This window comes from Ahaetulla prasina, chromosome 6, assembly GCF_028640845.1.
Source record: "Ahaetulla prasina isolate Xishuangbanna chromosome 6, ASM2864084v1, whole genome shotgun sequence".
NCBI classification, from domain to species: domain Eukaryota; kingdom Metazoa; phylum Chordata; class Lepidosauria; order Squamata; family Colubridae; genus Ahaetulla; species Ahaetulla prasina.
Window position 1 is genome coordinate 7489106 of NC_080544.1, and position 19221 is coordinate 7508326.

The 19221-nt window shown below is 38.7% G+C and overlaps 1 protein-coding gene across 8 annotated transcripts in view; it reads right to left on the reverse strand.

Moving 5' to 3' along the window:
- ZSWIM8 (zinc finger SWIM-type containing 8) overlaps positions 1 to 19221 on the reverse strand; it is a 92931-nt gene that overhangs the window by 53223 nt on the left and 20487 nt on the right. For all 8 annotated transcript variants that reach the window (XR_009155770.1, XM_058188561.1, XM_058188557.1 and 5 more), the window contains one exon: positions 15312 to 15419. Coding sequence is in view for 7 of the 8 variants with exons in the window: in XM_058188561.1 (XP_058044544.1) it covers positions 15312 to 15419 (108 nt within the window). In the remaining variant the exon portion in view is untranslated. The remainder of the gene's footprint in view (positions 1 to 15311; positions 15420 to 19221) is intronic.

Genomic DNA, 19221 nt, shown 5'->3' on the forward strand with positions numbered 1-19221 from the left:
CAAAGATCAACCAGAACACAGACAGATGAACTAAAATTCATTAGTTCCATTTATCATAGATTAAACTTATCAAGCAACATTTGTTAACTACCATTCAATGAAAGGATGTGTCACATTTAACTATTGCTTCATGCAACATCACTATTACATCTAGCAGCAACTTTTCTCTTTCCTTATATTTCCAGCAAAAATCTACTACTCTATGGAGTAAGAAGTGTTATTGCTTTTTTATGATTATTAAATGTTCTGTAATTACGCTTTTTCATTAGTCCACAACTGATGGTATATTTATGCTTTACAACTGCTGAAATGGATTAGACCAGGGGTCTCCAACCTTGATTACTTTAAGACTTGTGGACTTCAACTCCCAGAGCTCCTCAATCGGCAAAGCTGGCTGAGGAATTCTGGGAGTTGAAGTCCACAGGTCTTAAAGTGACCAAGGTTGGAGACCCCTGGATTAGACCAAGGGTGTCAAGCTCACATCGTCACGGCAGCATCACGACGTATCAGGACTTTTCCCCCCTTCGCTAAAATGGGCATGGGTATGGCCAGTGTGTGACGCATCCAGCCTGTGACAGACCTGGATTAGACTGTATGAAAGCTTAGATGCAATGTAATTAAATTCTGCTTGAGGCAGGGAGGAAAGGATAGCCAAATCAAAGCTACGTAAGACCTTGAGTGAGCTAACTGTATGGTGCAGGAAGTCACATATCCATTCTAAGGCACTCTCTTCACCAACACTGCTACAACAGTCTTTGATTACTAGATGTATATTGTCAATTAAGTGTGCTACAGAATAAATCAGATTCTACTTTCATTGACAAAATTGTTGAGGTGGTTGCTAGTCTAGTGGAGACAGCTGTGATACTAGGAGATATTAGGAAGATGTTTCAAAACCAAAGGCAAAGAAGATCTGAACATGTCCCAGATATATTCTCAAATGTCTTAATGGGTCAATGAACAGTATGAAATCAGTATTACCACATATGGGCAAGAAATTGTAGAATAAGCTCTCATCACTAGGAATCTAGGAATATCAATTTTGCAACGAAGAAAAAAAAATCTGATAATTAGATTTGTATCCCACCTTTATTATTTTTATAAATAGCTCAAGATGGCAAACATTCCCCAAATTATTGGCTACGCTCTGCTAATCACTGCAAAATTATTCTTAGCATACAAGTATACTTCCTCAATTTTTCAGTACAGGTAGTCTTCAACTTACGATCACAATTGAGCCCCAAATTTCTGTTGCTAAATGAGACATAGTTAAGTGAATTTTGCCCCATTTTACAACCTTTCTTGCCACAGTTGTTAAATGAAATATTGCAATTGATAAGTTAGCAACACGGAGGACTTCCGGGTGGCTCCGCTTCGTTAATGGCGGGCGATCTCAGTCCTCCAGTTCTGTGTGATTCTGTAGAGCTGTTTAGACAGCGTTAATCTGCTGTCAACAGCTCGTAAATCTCTGCCCTCGGGCAAAAAGAGGGAGATGAACATTTGAGCTGAAGTAGAGCCCCCAAGAAAAGCCCCAGAATGATTTCTGGTGGTTTGCTGGGAACGCTCCTTCTATAGCTCGAAAAAAGCTCCAGAATCCAGAACGCTTCTGCAAAAGCAGAACAAAACGCAGCGTCCATCTCCGTGACTGAAAAGGATTATTGATAGATTGCCAACACGGAAAGAGCCGAAAATAGGAGGGCTGGCATTTGATTGTAAGATGATTTTAACTCCCTGACAAAGAAGGTATTTGTATTTAAGAGTGGAGATGATGAAAGATGGCGTTCTCGAAAGTGAAAGCTAAGATAAGCAAAAGCTAAGGAAATGCTGATTACAATTGCTGGCTTGGAACCTTTAAGAAGAATATAACAAGATATATTTTTTTTAATGGAATTCTTTCTTTTTTAAAATCTCTTTTTTTATTATCTTTTTCTTATAGTGTTTAAGAAGAAAAGTTTATTGATTTTTTTTCTTTTTATTCCTTTTTTCTTCTTCTTCTTCTTGATATTACTTAGTTTAAAAATGGTCTTTAAGCAAAGAGATTTAACCACTTCTAAAATATTGGAAATTTCTTCACTTCAGGTACGGAAATTGAGAGAGGATATTAAAGAAAGTATAAGGAATTTTTTACAAGAGCTCATGGAGGCTCATCTTTCAGAAATAGATCAAAAATTTAATGAAATGGAGAAAGAAATACTGGATTTTAAAGATTTGGTGGAAGAGCAGAGGGGGGAGATGAAAAAATTAAAGGAATCAATTACCCCATTATTGTTATCTAGCACACAGACAGAAGAAAGACTGGATGAATTTAACCAAATTAATTTAGATTTGCAAAGGAAAATAGATGAAGTTCAAATTAATCTGAATTTAGAAAATAAAATAGACGATATTTAGGTTAAGGTTGATAAGGCAGATGAAGAAAGGGTTATATTACAATATAAATTAATGGAATACGCTATAAGGGTGAGAGGACTAAAAGAGTGTAAGGAAGAAAATTTGAAAGAGATTTTTATTCAGGCCTTTGCTCAGATAGAGGGAGTGGAACCAGAAGATTTTGAAGTTAATATTGAAAAAAATTATCGTGTTAATTCTTGGTGGGCAAGGCAGAAGTGTTTACCGAGAGATGTGGTTATTTATTTTACAAATAAGAAGATTAGGTATGGAATTTTGCAAGCATTTTATGAAAATAAATTTCAAATATTAGGACAAGATATAATAATGATGAAGGAAATTCCTCCTAAAATGTTAAGAAAGAGAAAAGAATTTGCTTTTTTGGTGGATGAGTTTAAGAAACATCAGATATATTTTAGATGGGAGGTTCCAGCTGGTTTAACAGTGAATTATAAAGGAAGAAAGTATTTTCTCAATACAATTTGTAAAGCACGAGATTTTTATACTAATGTATTAAAGATTGGGAATTCTTTATTAATAGATGTTAAGTTGAATGGTGAAAAGATGGTGGAAAATGTAAGACAGAAGAAGGGGAGGGAGAATGTTTAACTTTATTATATATGATTATGGTTAATTTTTGTAAATGATTTATTGTGGATATAAATGTGTAATTTTAGGGGTACTATTTGATATATTTAAGGTATAAAGGAATAGGAAGATGGAATATTGTTTAACTTTGGAGGATAGATAGTAAAATTTAGGAATTTGGATTAAATATTATATTTAAGAGATGGATGTAATGTTGTTATATGGCTAATTAGAATGTAATTGTTATAATAGATATATTTTGGATAAGTTATAGGTGTAATTTTAATAATGTTATTTGATATAAGTAAGGTAAAGTGAAGATTTTAATTATTACAACTGATATATTGGATATTTGTAATATTATTTGTTGTATATAAATGTTAAAGATGTGAAAAGATGGACTATTGTTTACCCTTGAAGGTTGGACAGGAAAATTAAAGAAATTAAGTTGGAAATATGAACTATTCTTGAGAGACTGCTTAAGGAAGAAAGACATTTTAGAAGAACCCTTGGTGAATATTGGAAGATGGAACGTTGTTTTGATATTGATTGATGAAGGTTGGATATTAAAAACTATGTACTTTATTCAAGAACAAACACTAACTCAAACGGAAATTTCTGAGAACTCTAGGAGTGGAATGGTCTGATATATAATGGATTGGAAGAAAAGTATCTTCTTTGTCTCTGGAAGGGGAATGGAGGTTTTAAGGAATGATTATGGATTATGATTTGTACTATATTTTAATTTTTGTTGTTAGTTTCAAAGCCTGTATTCGGTTTTCGGAAGTCCCGGGGGGTGGGGGGAGGAAGGGGAAGAAAGGGGGAGGGGGTAGAAAAGGGATGGATAGTTAATGTACAAAGATGATTGAAGATGTATAATTAATGTAAGATCGGAGCTGCCCGGCTACCACTTCAGAATGATGGGAAAGAAGGAAGTAGAAGAGAGAAGGAGGTAGGAAAGAGAAGAGGAGGAAGAGGAAAGGAAGGAAGAGGGATAGAAGAGGGAGAAGAAAGGAGTAGGGAGGAAGGAGGAGAGGATGTAGATAAGAGAGGGGGAGGATGGTTGTGGAAAGTAGAAGAAGGTAGAGAAGGAGAGTAAAAGGAAGGGGGTGGTGACCGGGCAGATCCGATTAATTGTATATGATGGTACATTAAATATGTTATTGGATATGTTATTGGATAAGAATGTTAAAATAAAACTTTTTTAAACGATAAGTTAGCAACACGGTTTCTAAGTGAATCTGGCTTCTCCATTGACTTTGCTTGTCAGATGGTCACAAAAGGTGATCGCATGACCCTGGGACACTGCAAGTATCATAAATAGGAGTCAGTTGCCAAACATCTGAATTTTGATCACATGATCATGGGCAATGGTCGTGTTAAAACATTTGTAAATCACTTTTTTTGCTGCCATTGTTACTTGAATGGTCACTAAATGAATTCCTGTAAGTTAACAACTACCTGTATTGTTTGGTATTAACCAAACTGTAGGGATTATGAAAGAGCCAGTTTGGTCAAGTAGTTAAGGCACCAGGCCAGAAAGTGAGAGACCATGAGTTCTAGACCTGCTTCAGACATGAAAGCCATCTGGGTGACTTTTGGCTAGGCATTCTCTCAGTCCAACTCACCTCACACCACTGTTGTTGTGGGAAAATAGCAAAGAAGCGTTGTGAATATGATTGTTGCCTTGAGTTTCTTGTACGGGCAGGGTACAACAAATAAAATAAAATAACAACATACGGAGATCATCATATTGATGAGGTCTATTTCCACATTCCTGATTTTATCATCCTTTTCAATAAGAATGGCCACAATTGTGAGAGATTAGTTTGGAGGAAGTTCTGAATGGCAAGGAAAATGGATATACAATATGATTTACATAGCACTTCTACTGCTGTGGAAAAAGAGAGTAGGAGCAAGTTCACATAAACACATCTTGACTACTGTTTTCTCTGCCTGAAAACTTTAATCTATAATAGAGCAGAGGATCTGGGTAACCACATAATCCACTGTGTCAAAGAAACCGCTTTAAATGTTTACTATCCTTCTTTATAAAACTGTCATCATGCTGTACAAAATTCCTTAGGCTTATGCAACTCCTTTGGGGGCCAGGATTCTCAAAGGGGGATTGGGAAGCTCAAACACAGGAATTGATTTTTGTCTCAAATAAGTCACCTTCACGCAGGGAAGGAAACATCGGTATCCATGGAGGAGCTGTTCTGTTTCAGGTTTCTGCAAAGCAATTAGCACTTCAAGCTCCGATTGATCTGATTAAGTTGCATGAACCTACCGATAAGACAGTAGTTAGTGATCCCTTAGTAGCCAGGCCTAGGGATACTAATCAATCAACGATTTTATCCAATGACTTAAGCTTATTGTATTTTCTTCCTTATCTAGGCTTGTATCACAGATCTCATCTTTTGGTGTTAAAAGAAGCAGGGGCGAGATAAGTAGGCAAAATAGCAGTATTCTTTTAAAATGACAATAGAAGTAAAAAAAGGGGGGGGAGGGGAGACAACCAAAGACATATGAAAACTCCAACTCCTAAAATGGAAAAGGAAAAAAAATCTAAACAGAGCACAGTGTGCAGGGCTTATCTGTTCTGAGCAGGTTCCAAAGAGTAGCTTTCTTGTGGAAAATAGTCTAAAACAGGGGTCTCCAACCTTGGCAACTCCTCAGCCAGCTAATTCTGGGAGTTGAAGTCCACAAGTCTTAAAGTTGCCAAGGTTGGAGACCCCTGGTCTAAAAGGCTAGGCCATAACTTCTGATCTACTAACCTAAAGTTACTACCATAGAAGAGAACTTGGCAATTCATGTTACAACAGCTAGAGTGCATGGAGTGTGGTGAAAGGTTTATGAACATGATTAAGACAATATACTCCAAACAAATGGCAAAAGTGATAGCGAATGGGGACTTAATGGCAAACTTTAACATTAAAAAAGGCACAAGACAAGGATGTCCGCTTTCCCTATTACTATTTATATTAGGACTGGAAGTATTTAATAGAGGTATTAGACAGGATCTAGAAATAAAAGGCTTGGAAATAAAAAGAGAAAAATATAAATTACAAGCATTTGCACTTGACCTGGTATTTATTTTGACAAATCATTGGAATCCAGCCCTAAGTTAATGGGAAAAAATGAGAAGCATGGAGAAGTAGCAGGGCTGAGAATAAATAAAGAAAAAATGAAAATACCAGCTAAAAACCTTACAGAAAAATGAACCGACGAAGAAAATAGGCCTTCAGGTAGTTAAAAAAGTAAAATATTTGGGAATTTATCTAACAGCTAGATGTGCAACTATTAAAGAAGATAACTATATAAGGTTAACACAACAAATTAAACTTGATTTGGAGAATTGGAAAAATTTGCAATTGTCAATGATAGGAATTATAAAAATGAATATTCTGCCAAAACTACTGTTTTTGTTTCAAATGATTCCTATAAAACTAGGGAAAAATACTATGATGAATTAAATGCAGTAATTTTGAAATACGTTTCGCAAGGGAAAAGAGCGTGAATACGAATGAAAATGTTACAAGATTCAAAGAAGAATGGGGGCTTTGGATTGCCGGATTGGGAGCTTTGTTACCAGACTTCTGCACTAACTTGGGTGAAAGAATGTTACTGCTGGAGGGACATGAGCTCCAAGTGGGGTGGTATGCCTTCTTGTGGTATGGAAAAAATAAAATACATAAATACTTCCAAAAACATTATGTAAGGAACGGTCTATTCTTAATATGGGAAAAAGTTAAAATAACCTACGGCTTATTTTCAGGATAGGTCTTACTTTTGGTAACAGTGAGGACAATTAACCAGTGGAACAATTTGCCTCCAGAAATTGTGGGCACTCCATCACAGGATATTTTTAAGAAGAGTCTAGACAGTCACTTATCTGAAATGATATTAGTTCTCCTGCTTCAGCAGAGGGCTGGACAAGAAGACCTCCAATGTTCCTTCTATTCTATTCTATTCTATTCTATTCTATTCTATTCTATTCTATTCTATTCTATTCTATTCTATTCTAGTCTAGTCTAGTCTAGTCTAGTCTAGTCTAGTCTAGTCTATTCTAGTCTAGTCTAGTCTAGTCTAGTCTAGTCTAGTCTATGAAATATTGAAGGATCACTAGAAAACAGCAATGGATATAACACCACCAATAAAATAGCCCACGAAAGGATGTCACACAAAAGAAACTCAAGACTCGTTCTGCATTATTAGAGAATAGAGTAATTTGGATTAATATAGATTTTAAATAACAGGAAAGCATCCCAATTAAATACTAGAAAAAGGCTTACTGGACCCACAAAAGCAATTGAATTGTGAACCAATTATCAAAAAAAGTCTAACTGCCTTCCCTAGATGCCTTGAAGGAAAGGGTGACAACCATTTGCCAGGATGCTTTCATTTAGATTCCTGCACTGAACAGGAGATGGGCTCAGTGCCCTTATTTCAAGATAGCATGATGAGACTATGTGAAAGGAATGAGATCTTGCAAAGTCTTGTTTGTTTTTTAATCTGATTATAAGTGATAGGAAGCTGAGGTGAACTGTGGAGTAACCGAGTTTATTACATTAAATTAAGGTATTAATTAGGTTTTAATTATGAAGGATGGTAAAAGTAGAAGAGAATAGGGAAGAATTCTTAAAACATGTCTGTAAACTGAATGGACATTAAAATGCAAAGACTACTGCTTGCATTGTAGTATTTAATGTAATCAAGTATGAATGGGTTTTGGGAGAATAATACGAAAGTAACAAGGTATTCATGGAAGTTATGAAACCATTCTACTTCACACAATTCAATAGCAAGGTATGAAACTTGCTATCATACCTCAAATAGTAGTATTGGTTGATACAAGGCAGGGAGTGTCATGCGCCAGCACATATTTATTGTTATTGCTCTCTAACCCCATCTAGAGGCCGGAGGGGCAAATACCAATCTATATTGTTGAAGCTGACTCAACCCCTTTACCCTTCAGCCCTCACTCCCAAAACAAGGGCATGCTGGGAAGCCAGACTCCATTTTCCTTTAGCACAAAGAAGAACCCCACCTAATCTGTGGCACGTTCATCCAAGGACAAACCCACAGCCCATACACACACAGCATTGCTGGCGAAATTCAGATTACTTGTATCTGTTAATTGTTAAGTTCAGCAGCAACTCAATACTGCTTATCTTGTATCTGGGTTCTTATTGTATATATTTCTATTCTTCCCAGTTTCACCATCCTTTTCTTTCAATAAAGCATCCAGATCTAAGCACACAGTCTGTTTTATTGGAGGAAAGGTGGGTTTAGCTGCATGTCGAGCTGCACACAGATTAACGTGTAGTGGGGAGAGAACACTTGCTAAGATTTACTCTGAAAGGTTTCCAGAGAAGGTTAGGTACATGCATAAGGAATAAATATTAGTCACTATCAGCTTCAATATCTGAGAGACTTGCCTCTCAGAGCTGTTGCTATGGAACAGGCACAAGACAGTCGGCTTCTTACAGAAACCTAGCTGGCTGCTGTTGGGGACAGAAAACCTCGCTCTTCTTTTTTATACTAAAATAGTTTATATTCGCTGCTCGTTAGTACTAAATAGGTCTTCAGTTTGGTTTTAATTTTAAAGTTTTGAACTGTCTAAAATCTCATTTCTCAGGGTGTATCTCTTTCACATCAGTTTTCCACCTAAAATTCAAAATAACATTCACCTAGGTCAGGGGTCTGCAAACTTAGCTCTTTTAAGACTTGTGGACTTCAACTCCCAGAGTCCCTCAGCCAGTTTTGCTGGCTGAGGGACTCTGGGAGTTGAAGTCCACAAGTCTTAAAAGAGCCAGGTTTGTAGACCCCTGACCTAGGCCACTCACCATAACTCCTTAATTGATATACAGTAGATATTCAGATTTCCAAGATGGCGCCGACGAAGGCTGCCTCGGTGAAATGCTCTCTAATTGTTTCTTTATTTCTAATTGTTCTCTGTGACTCACTACGGATTTCCTACTCACGAGACCATATGCTAAAAATTAAGGAATATTTCTTTAAGGAGCAGCTTTCTTTAATCTCACCCCCGCCTGTCTTTACAAACACGGAGGAGATTCTAACACAGGAGGAGGCAATTCCCACGGAGCCATGGATTACTAAAAAAACCAAATGACGGAAACGAAGGAAAAGAGGTAAACGATCTGGGATCTTAATCAGACTAAGAACTCGCATTAAAACTCCTCTGCCTTCAATTTTACTAACAAATATACGCTCACTTGCAAATAAGATGGATGAAATACTCCTCTTAAACAAATACTATTCTGATTTTCGCAATTCAGCAGTCCTATGCTTCTCTGAAACCTGGTTAAATGAATCAATTGAAAATAGCAGCCTGAACATTCCAGGATTTCAAATTGAACGATCAGACAGGATTCCAGAAACATCTGGTAAAAAGAAAGGAGGAGGCTTATGCCTATATATTAATAGAAACTGGTGTCAAAATTTTAATATAATTTACAAATTCTGTGACAACAATTTAGAGACTCTAATTATCAACTGCAAACCTTACTATTCGCCTCGTGAATTTTCCTCATTTCTTCTAATTGCTGTTTATGTCCCACCACAAGCCTGTGTAAACAAGGCATTACGAACTCTAGCTGACCAAATCATGGAGGCTGAAGCCAAACACCCTGATTCACTGGCCATTGTTTTGGGAGATCTAAACAAGGCAAACTTAAGGAAAGAGCTACCAAAATACTTTCAGCATGTCAATTGTCCCACCAGAGGCAAGAATACTCTAGACCATTGCTACACAACACTAAAAGATGCCTATCGGTCTTTACCACATGCAGCTATAGGACACTCTGATCATTGCATGAGTCACCTTGTACCTGCTTACAGGCAAAGACTTAAAGCCACAAAACCAATAATTAAATCAGTGAAGACCTGGACGGAGGAATCAAAATTAAAGCTACAGGCATGTTTTGACTGCACTGATTGGAATATTTTTAAAGATACCTCTGCAGACCTGGATGAACTCACAGATACTGTAACATCATATGTCAGCTTCAGTGAAGACCTATGTGTACCTACAAGGAACTTGCGAATACACAGTAACAACAAACCTTGGTTTACACCTAAACTTAAGCAGCTACGACATTCCAAAGAAGAAGCCTACAGAAAAGGTGATGAAATGCTGTACAATCAGGCCAGAAATGCACTAACAAGGGAGATCAGAGCAGCAAAAAGAAGCTACTCTGAAAAGCTAAAGAATCAGTTTTCAGCAAATGAACCAGCAAACATGTGGAAAACTCTTAAAAATATCACCGGCTATGGCAAACCTCCTTCCCAGGCTGAAGGTAATCAACAACTGGCAGATGACCTGAATGAGTTTTACTGCAGGTTTGAAAGGAAACTACAGCCACCTATCTTCACAACCCCCATCTCAGACACACCAACAACAGCCAAGCCTCCTAAAACTGACCCCATTTCATTGGGTTCACAACCCCTAGTGATCACAGAAAAGGAAGTGCAGGACCTATTTCACAGACAAAAGCCAGGAAAAGCTCCAGGCCCAGACAAGATAACTCCTTCTTGCTTAAAAGTCTGTGCTGACCAATTGGCCCCATCTTCACCCATATTTTCAATAAATCACTAGAGATGTGTTATGTTCCTTCTTGCTTCAAACGCTCTACCATCATCCCAGTGCCAAGAAGCCCACCATCAAGGAACTGAATGACTACAGACCAGTTGCTTTAACATCTGTAGTCATGAAAACCTTTGAAAGGCTAGTGCTTTCCTACCTGAAAACCATCACGGATCCGCTGTTAGACCCCTTGCAATTTGCATACCGAGCAAATCGATCAACAGATGATGCTGTTAATATGGCTCTGCACTACATCCTACAACATCTTGAGTCTCCAAAGACCTATGCAAGGGTCCTTTTGTAGACTTTAGTTCAGCATTCAATACCATCATTCCAGACATTCTTCTAACTAAGCTAAACCAGCTACAGGTACCGGAACAGACTTGTAAGTGGATCACAAGCTTCCTAACAAACAGGAAGCAGCAGGTGAAGCTAAGCAATATCACATCAAATACCTGTACAATTAGCACAGGGGCCCCCAAGGCTGTGTGCTCTCCCACTTCTCTTCTCTCTGTATACCAATGACTGCATCTCCAATGATCCATCTGTTAAGCTACTGAAGCTCGCAGATGACACAACAGTGATTGGTCTCATTCGAGACAATGACGAATCCGCATATAGACAAGAGGTCGAACGACTAGCCTTGTGGTGCAACCAAAACAATCTGGAACTGAACACACTCAAAACCGTAGAAATGGTGGTAGACTTTAGGAGAAACCCTTCCATACTTCCACCTCTCACAATACTTGACAACACAGTATCAACAGTAGAAACCTTCAAATTTCTGGGTTCTATCATATCGCAAGATCTCAAATGGACAGCTAACATCAAAAATATCATCATTAAAAAAGGACAACAAAGAATGTTCTTTCTGCACCAACTCAGTAAGCTCAAACTGCCCAAGGAGCTGCTGATCCAATTCTACAGAGGAATTATTGAGTCTGTCATTTGCACCTCTATAACTGTCTGGTTCGGTTCTGCAACCCAACAAGAAAAACACAGACTTCAGAGGATAATTAGAACTGCAGAAAAAATAATTGCTACCAACCTGCCTTCCATTGAGGACCTGTATACTGCACGAATCAAGAAGAGGGCCGTGAAAATATTTGTAGATCCCTCGCATCCTGGACATAAACTGTTTCAACTCCTACCCTCAAAACGACGCTATAGAGCACTGCACACCAGAACAACTAGACACAAGAACAGTTTTTCCCCGAAGGCCATCACTCTGCTAAACAAATAATTCCCTCAACACTGTCAGACTATTTACTGAATCTGCACTACTATTAATCGTTTCATAGTTCCCACCACCAATCTCTTTCCACTTATGACTGTATGACTATAACTTGTTGCTGGCAATCTTTATGATTTATATTGATTGATATTGATATATTGACCATCAATTGTGTTGTAAATGTTGTACCTTGATGAACGTATCTTTTCTTTTCTGTACACTGAGAGCATATGCACCAAGACAAATTCCTTGTGTGTCCAATCACACTTGGCCAATAAAAAAATTCTATTCTATTCTATTATTTGTCTAATCAAGTTCTCCTACAACTATACTTTGTAAGCAAAATAATAACAAACAATAATTTCATAATAATTAATAATAATAACAATAACAATAATTTCCACCAACACCAGTTTATTAGAATATGGCTACTTCTATATGACTAATTAGGAATGTGAGCATCCGTCATTTAGACTAGATGGCTTGAGAATCCTACTCTACCCAATGCTCATCATGGTAGCTTGGTATAGTCCCAAGACATTTTTTTAACTAGGAAACAGAACAAACTCACCCTGCTTGGGGATGCTAATCTCCCCGCACAAGTTACCTTCAATTGAGCATTCATGCAGAGATAACACAGAAAGGGGCAAAAGATAGGTACAGAAAAACTGAAGTTATTTGCAGCTGTGCAACTGAGCTTATACTGCCTGCTTTCTGTTTTTTTTATAGTAAACTATAAGTACCGTATATACTCGAGTATAAGCCGAGTTTTTCAGCACGTTTTTTGTGCTGAAAAACGTCCCCTCGGCTTATACTCGAGTATATACGGCTTATACTCGAGTTTTTTTTTTCCTTCTTTTTTTCACATTATACTGGATGGCGCAAACTTGGCGGGCTTTTGCATTAGCGCGGGGAAGCCCTGCCGGTGCAGTGAGAGGGCGGGGCGGGGGAGCCGCCAGCCTTCTCGGCTGAGGGAGGGAGGGTTTCCCCGACCGGTAGCTGCCTCATTTCCCACCCTCGGCTTATACTCGAGTCCCCAGTTTACCCCAGTTTTTTGGGGTAAAATTGGGGACCTCGGCTTATACTCGGATCGGCTTATATTCGAGTATATACGGTAATTACTTTTATGTAATCGAACAATGTATTCCTTTCATCGTAACTATTCTTGGAGCAGAAGCCAAAAACTGTAAGACAAGAAAGAAATAGCTGACTATAGATTAGAAGAATAATATAGAATATTGAAAGACAGCTAACAGCCTTGAAGCTTTCAATAATCACTCCTATATGACTGGAGGGAATAAAAAGTGACTTCTAACCTAACAATTAATGCTGTTCCTATCTTTCATTAATCTGTTTAATTCGTTGTGGAATAGTCTACATTTGCTGATCACTGGTTACATTACATGATTTCATTCTGAATTGCCTTTTATATTCTAGTATTCATCCCAAAATTTTATTGAATTTTCTTCACAATCTGGTTTGGCATTAGAAGATTAGTAAAAGTGTGCAATGTATTTCAAAATGGAAATTATTTTGTGCAATTTTATGAAGTAAAAATGTTAAACTTGAAAAATTAAACTCAAAAATCTTTACATGTTGCTCATCGAAATTACTAAATGTGGTAATTTATTCAGATCACTAACATTTTTAAATCTAAAGCAGGCAACCTCAAACTATGGCCGAAGCCATTAATCCAGCCTGTGCGGGACCATGAGGGTGCCCTGCCCACATCGCCCCACCCACCCGCCGGCCCTGCCCACATCACCCCGCCCACCCACCGGCCCCGCCCACATCACCCCGCCCACTCACCGGCCCCACCCTTCGGCAGAGTGCTGGATTTACCTTTGCGAGGCTAGAACTGGAAGGTTAGGCCAATGTTTATGAACAGCAGACTGCTTTTGGGGGGAAGAGGAGGTAAAAAACGGGCTGTGTCTTTTGCCAGCCAAGGAAAGAACTTGAAGATTTGCCAGGGACTTCAGTTCACCATCGCTCCACTGGGGAGGAAAAACCGAACGGTCCCAAATGGGAGAGGGTGCGCCTGCCATGTAATTATGCATCACTTCCCAGTCGCACTTAGTGCCAGGTACCTGTGCACTTTCCATTCACCCTGGGCAAAATAGAGCAGAAGCAGAGAGGAGTGGGAGGCCCGAGTGCATGCTGTGCTGTAGCGTGGCGCTATCCCATGCTGGCCAGACTAGCCCTGAAGCAGCAGATCGCCTGGCAATGGGCTTGATGCGGGGTCCGAGGCAGGGGGGAGGGTGAGCAGGCGGCCCTCAGTGGAGAGTGCCACCCTGGCACTAAGCGCAACTCTTGGAAGCGATGCTTAATTGTGCAGCAGGTGCACCCTGTCCAATTGGGACCCTTTGGCTCCCCCCACCCCCGGGCAGAGCGACGGTGGGAAATCTTTGAACTGCCAGCAAAAGGTGCAGCCCTTCACTTGCGAGGAGAGCTTGGCGGCCCATGGAGAAGCGGGACTGGCGAGACACGAGCAAGCTAGGGAGCGGGCACCGCAACAGCCGCCCCGCCACCTTCTTCCCCCCCCCCACCGCTGCTTGCCTGCCCATCCTTCTCCCGCTCAGCAGCTCTAGGGCGGTGGCCGGTGAGACTGCCTGCCCTGAAGGAGGATAGCTGACTCTGCCCCTGGAGAGGGAGGCAGGAAGGGCATCCAAACGGGGGGAGGAGGCGAAGGGGCAGCTGTTGTGGCACTCGCTCCCTAGCTCGCTCACGTCTCAGTGGCTACTGAGCCCCGGCCTTGGGGCTTCCTCGCCAAATCTGTTCCAAGTCCGATCCTGACTGCCAGACGCGCAGAGCCCTTGCTTGAGTTTGTTTCACTCGTTCAGCACATGCAGAGGAAGCTCCGGGACTGCCAGCAAGATTCCAAAAGCAGATTGAGACCTCTGCAATGCAAATAGAATGGAATGGAAAAAGGAGAGAATGGAATAGGGATGGGATGGGATGGGATGGGATGGGATGGGATGGAATAGCAATAGCAATAGGATGGAATGGAATGGAAATGGAATGGAATTCAAGGAGGTATCCCAGGGCATATCCCAAGTGGACCACTAAACAACTTAAAAAAATGATCTAGTAAAATCAACCAAAAAGCAACATGCAAACAAAAGAAATAAAACACCCCCGGGAGCAAAACAAATGAATTTTTAATTTGTGTGTATTGTTTAATGGACTGCTAAATTGGCAAAACGGACTACTAAATTGGCTACGCCCACCCAGTCACATGACCACGTAGCCACGCCCACGCCCACCCAGTCGGTCCAGCCCCTCAACAGTCTGCGGGACCATGAATTGGCCCGTTTAAAAAGTTTGAGGACCCCTGATCTAAAGCATGCAAATAGTATTCAAAAAGTATGAAAGAATTAAATATTTGCATCTGTATTTCGGCACCCAAGGAACAACATTTTCAAAAGAGAATTAAATAAAAACGCATCCATAGAGTATGATCTGGATTGACTCTCCATTTTTGTTGTTATCTACCTGTTGAGGGAGTTCACTGATCAGGTACTGTGCAAATTTTTGCAGCTGATCTCTTTGTAGTCGAGACAGGGACTCAGAGACAGGCGCTCGCAAGCAAACTGCAGATGCCTAGAGATAGAAGGGAAAATATATAAAGATTATTTCTTTAACAGAATGTCACGTTTATTGTTAAATAATTCTCCCAAGGGTGGATAAAGCTGCATAAGAAGCCTTTTTTTGGAACATATGTAGTGTTGTTTATTAAAATCAGGCTTTGGTAAGGATGCCTCTATGAATCAGAGCAAGATTTTGGCTATAGCCAAAATATATATAATTGATATGATTCACTTTGAGTACATTTATGCTCAATCCATATTTACTTGGAAACAGCATAGGTAGTCCTCGATTTATGAAAATTGGGCCCAGAATTCTGGTCATAAGTCAGGAGATCATTAAGTAGGTCATCATGTGACCTGACTCACTTTTACAACTGTATTTATGAGTCATTGCAGTGGTGAAATGCACTTAGCTTTGCTACCGGTTCGGGAATGTGAGTGCGTGTGTGCTACATTCGCACGTGCCTCTTCTGCGCAAGTGCAGAGGATCAAAAATGGGACGTCATTATGTCCTGCCGGGTGGGCGGAGCCTCCCGCCGGTGGCGCTACAGGTTCGTGCGAGCCAGATAGATCTGGCTGGATTTCACCGCTGGTCATTAGGTAAATTGAGCCTATCCAATAAGCATTTTTTGACATTTTCTGGTGGAAAATGGCAAAAAACCCTACACAAATCGCAGTCATGTATGTGACTGCAGGATACTGCAATTGCTGATAAATGCAAGCTGGTCGCCAAATGCTCAAAATGCAGTCATTTAACCCTAGGGGGCAGTGTGTTATTTTACAATGGTTATAATATTTTACAATCTGTAAAGCTCATTTTCCAAGGCTATTGTAACTTCCAACAGGCTTTAAGAGACCTGTCATTAAGGAAGGACTAGCTGGATGCATGGAGCTCAGAAATACTCTAGGGGCAGCAATGTATTTTACTGATTGCTGATTAATAGTCTGAAAATTCATAAGCCACTAAGCTGATCTGCTATATCAGGGGTCTCCAACCTTGGTCCCTTTAATACTTGTGGACTTCAACTCCCAGAGTTCCTCAGCCAGCTTTGGGAGTTGAAGTCCACAAGTCTTAAAGGGACCAAGGTTGGAGACCCCTGTGCTATATCATGACTTCCAGCAGAAAAGCATCAAAATAGTTTCTTTTGGTTATTTTACTTCACACAGGTAGTCATTTTATTATTGGATAAAGAAATTCTTTATGGTACATTCCCCTAAACAATCTGGGAATTTGGTTCTGCATTAGCATATAATAGGCTGAGAGCAGTTTCCTTCACGTAGATTTTCCATAAAATTTAGCATTGGCCATCCAGTTTGCAATAAAAATCTATGTTCTAATAAACATTCAGAGGATCCCAGACTTCTTTTCCCCCTTTTTTCCCCCTCCCTCCCAAAAAAAAAAAAAAACAAAACATCCCCCTCCCTCCCCCACCCCCGGCTTCCCGGGTCAATCACAAGGTAAAGTCCAATCCAAATAACCACATCCAAAGCTTTTCGTCTCCCAACCCCCTCCCCATTACATAAAATAACTTTCTAATTATTCAAAGGCAATCTGATATTTCTTAATCTGATATCTGTTTTGTAGATAATCAATCCATTTTTCCATTCAATTAAATATCTTTCCTGCGTATTGTCTTTTAAAACGCTGAGATTTTAGCCATCTCAGCCAAGTTAATAACTTTCAATATCCATTCTTCTATTGTAGGTATCTCTTCTTCTTCCAGTATTGTCCAATCAACAGTCTTGCTGCTGTTATTAAGTTCAAAATCAGTTTAGTCTCAATCCCTGTACAATCCATTATAATTCCCAAAAGGAAAAATTGTGGCAGGAACTTTATCTTCTTCTTCAGTACATTTTGAATAATCCACCAAATTCTTATCCAAAAGACCTTAATTTTCTTGCAAGTCCACCAAATATGAAAATATGTAGCATCATCACAATCACACCTCCAACATTTCGCTTGGATATTAGGATACATACATGATAATTTTTTGGGATCTAAATGCCATCTATAAAACATCTTATAAAAATTTTCCCTTAAATTCTGTGCTTGTGTAAACTTAACATTTCTAACCCAAATTTTCTCCCATGTTTCCAACATTATTGGTTCCTGAATATTCTGTGCCCATTTTATCATACAATCCTTTACCAAATCCTTTTCCGAATCTATTTCAAGCAACACATTATACAATCTCTTTATATGCTCCTGGGTCTGATTTCTAATTTGCTTTATTAAATTTTCCTCCTTTGCATTATACCAATTTTTTGATCTTCTTTCCATCTAGCACTTATTTGCCCATATTGAAACCAAGTATAATTCCTCCCTTCTTCATTTAATACCTGTAATGATTTTAATTGCAATCTACCTCCTTCAGCATACAAAAGTTCTTTATATGTAATCATTTCCTGTTTCTGTTCTATATTTATATTCTCTATTGCATGTCTAGGGCTCGCCCATATAGGAATCTTATAATCTAACTTATTGGAATATTTATTCCAGACCAAAAGAGCACTTCTCAACACATGATTCTTAAAAGCCCTATCCACTTTTTTCCATAAAATAAGTACGCATGCCATCCATATAACAAGTCATAACCTTCTATATTCAAAATTCTTTCCTCTGTTAAGTTAAACCAGTCACTTATTACTGAAAGGGTTACTGCTTCATAATATAGTTTAAAATTAGGCATTCTTAAACCACCTCTTTCCCGTGAATCCTGTATTATTTTCATTTTAACCTCGCCTTTTTACCCTGCCATATAAATTTATTAATCCCACTCTGCCAATCTTCCAAATTTTTATCCTTTTAATTATAGGTATCATCTGGAACAGAAACAAAAATCTAGGTAACACATTCATTTTAATAGCCGCAATCCTTCCCAATAGGGATAACTGCAATTTCTTCCAGCCATTCATATCATTCTGAACTTTTTGCCATAGCAAGTCATAATTATTCTTATAAAGTTTCTTGTTCGATGAGCTAATATAGGCCCTAAATATTTAACCTTTTTTACTACCTCAAATCCTGTCATTTCCTCTAGTTTTTGTTTCTGTTGTATAGACATATTTTTAATTATCACTTTTGTTTTTTTCTGATTTATTTTAAATCCTGATACCTTTCCATATTTATCAATTACTTCCAACAAAAATCTACTTGAATTTATAGGATTCATTAACGTAACCACTACATCATCTGCAAAAGCTCTAACTTTGTACTCATATTGTCTAATCTTAATTCCTCTATTTTCATTAATTCTCGTATTTTATCTAATAATGGTTCCAGAGTCAAAACAAACAATAATGGTGATAAGGGACATCCCTGTCTTGTTCCTTTCGCAATCTTAATAACTTCTGTCAAACTACCATTTACTATAATCTGTGCTGTTTGCTCTCCATAAATCGCTTTAATTATTCTAATAAAACAGTCTCCAAATTGCATTTTCTCTATTAATTTAAATAAAAAATCCCAATGCAATCGATCAAAGGCTTTCTCTGCATCCAAAAAAATAAGTGCCGCTGAAGTATTCTTCTTTTCCAAATATTCCAATATATTAATAATCTGTCTAACATTATTCCTCATCTGCCTCCCTTTTATAAAACCAGATTGATCAGTATGAATTCTTTGTTGTAAAACTAACATTAATCTATTTGCTATTATTTTTACAAAAATCTTATAATCATTATTTAAAAGTGAAATCGGCCTATAGTTACCAGGTTTAGAGCAGTCTTGCTCCTCTTCGGTATCAGTGAAATAAAAGATGTTTTCCATGACGGGGTATTCCACTCCTAATTGTATCTGATTAAATAATTCTTTA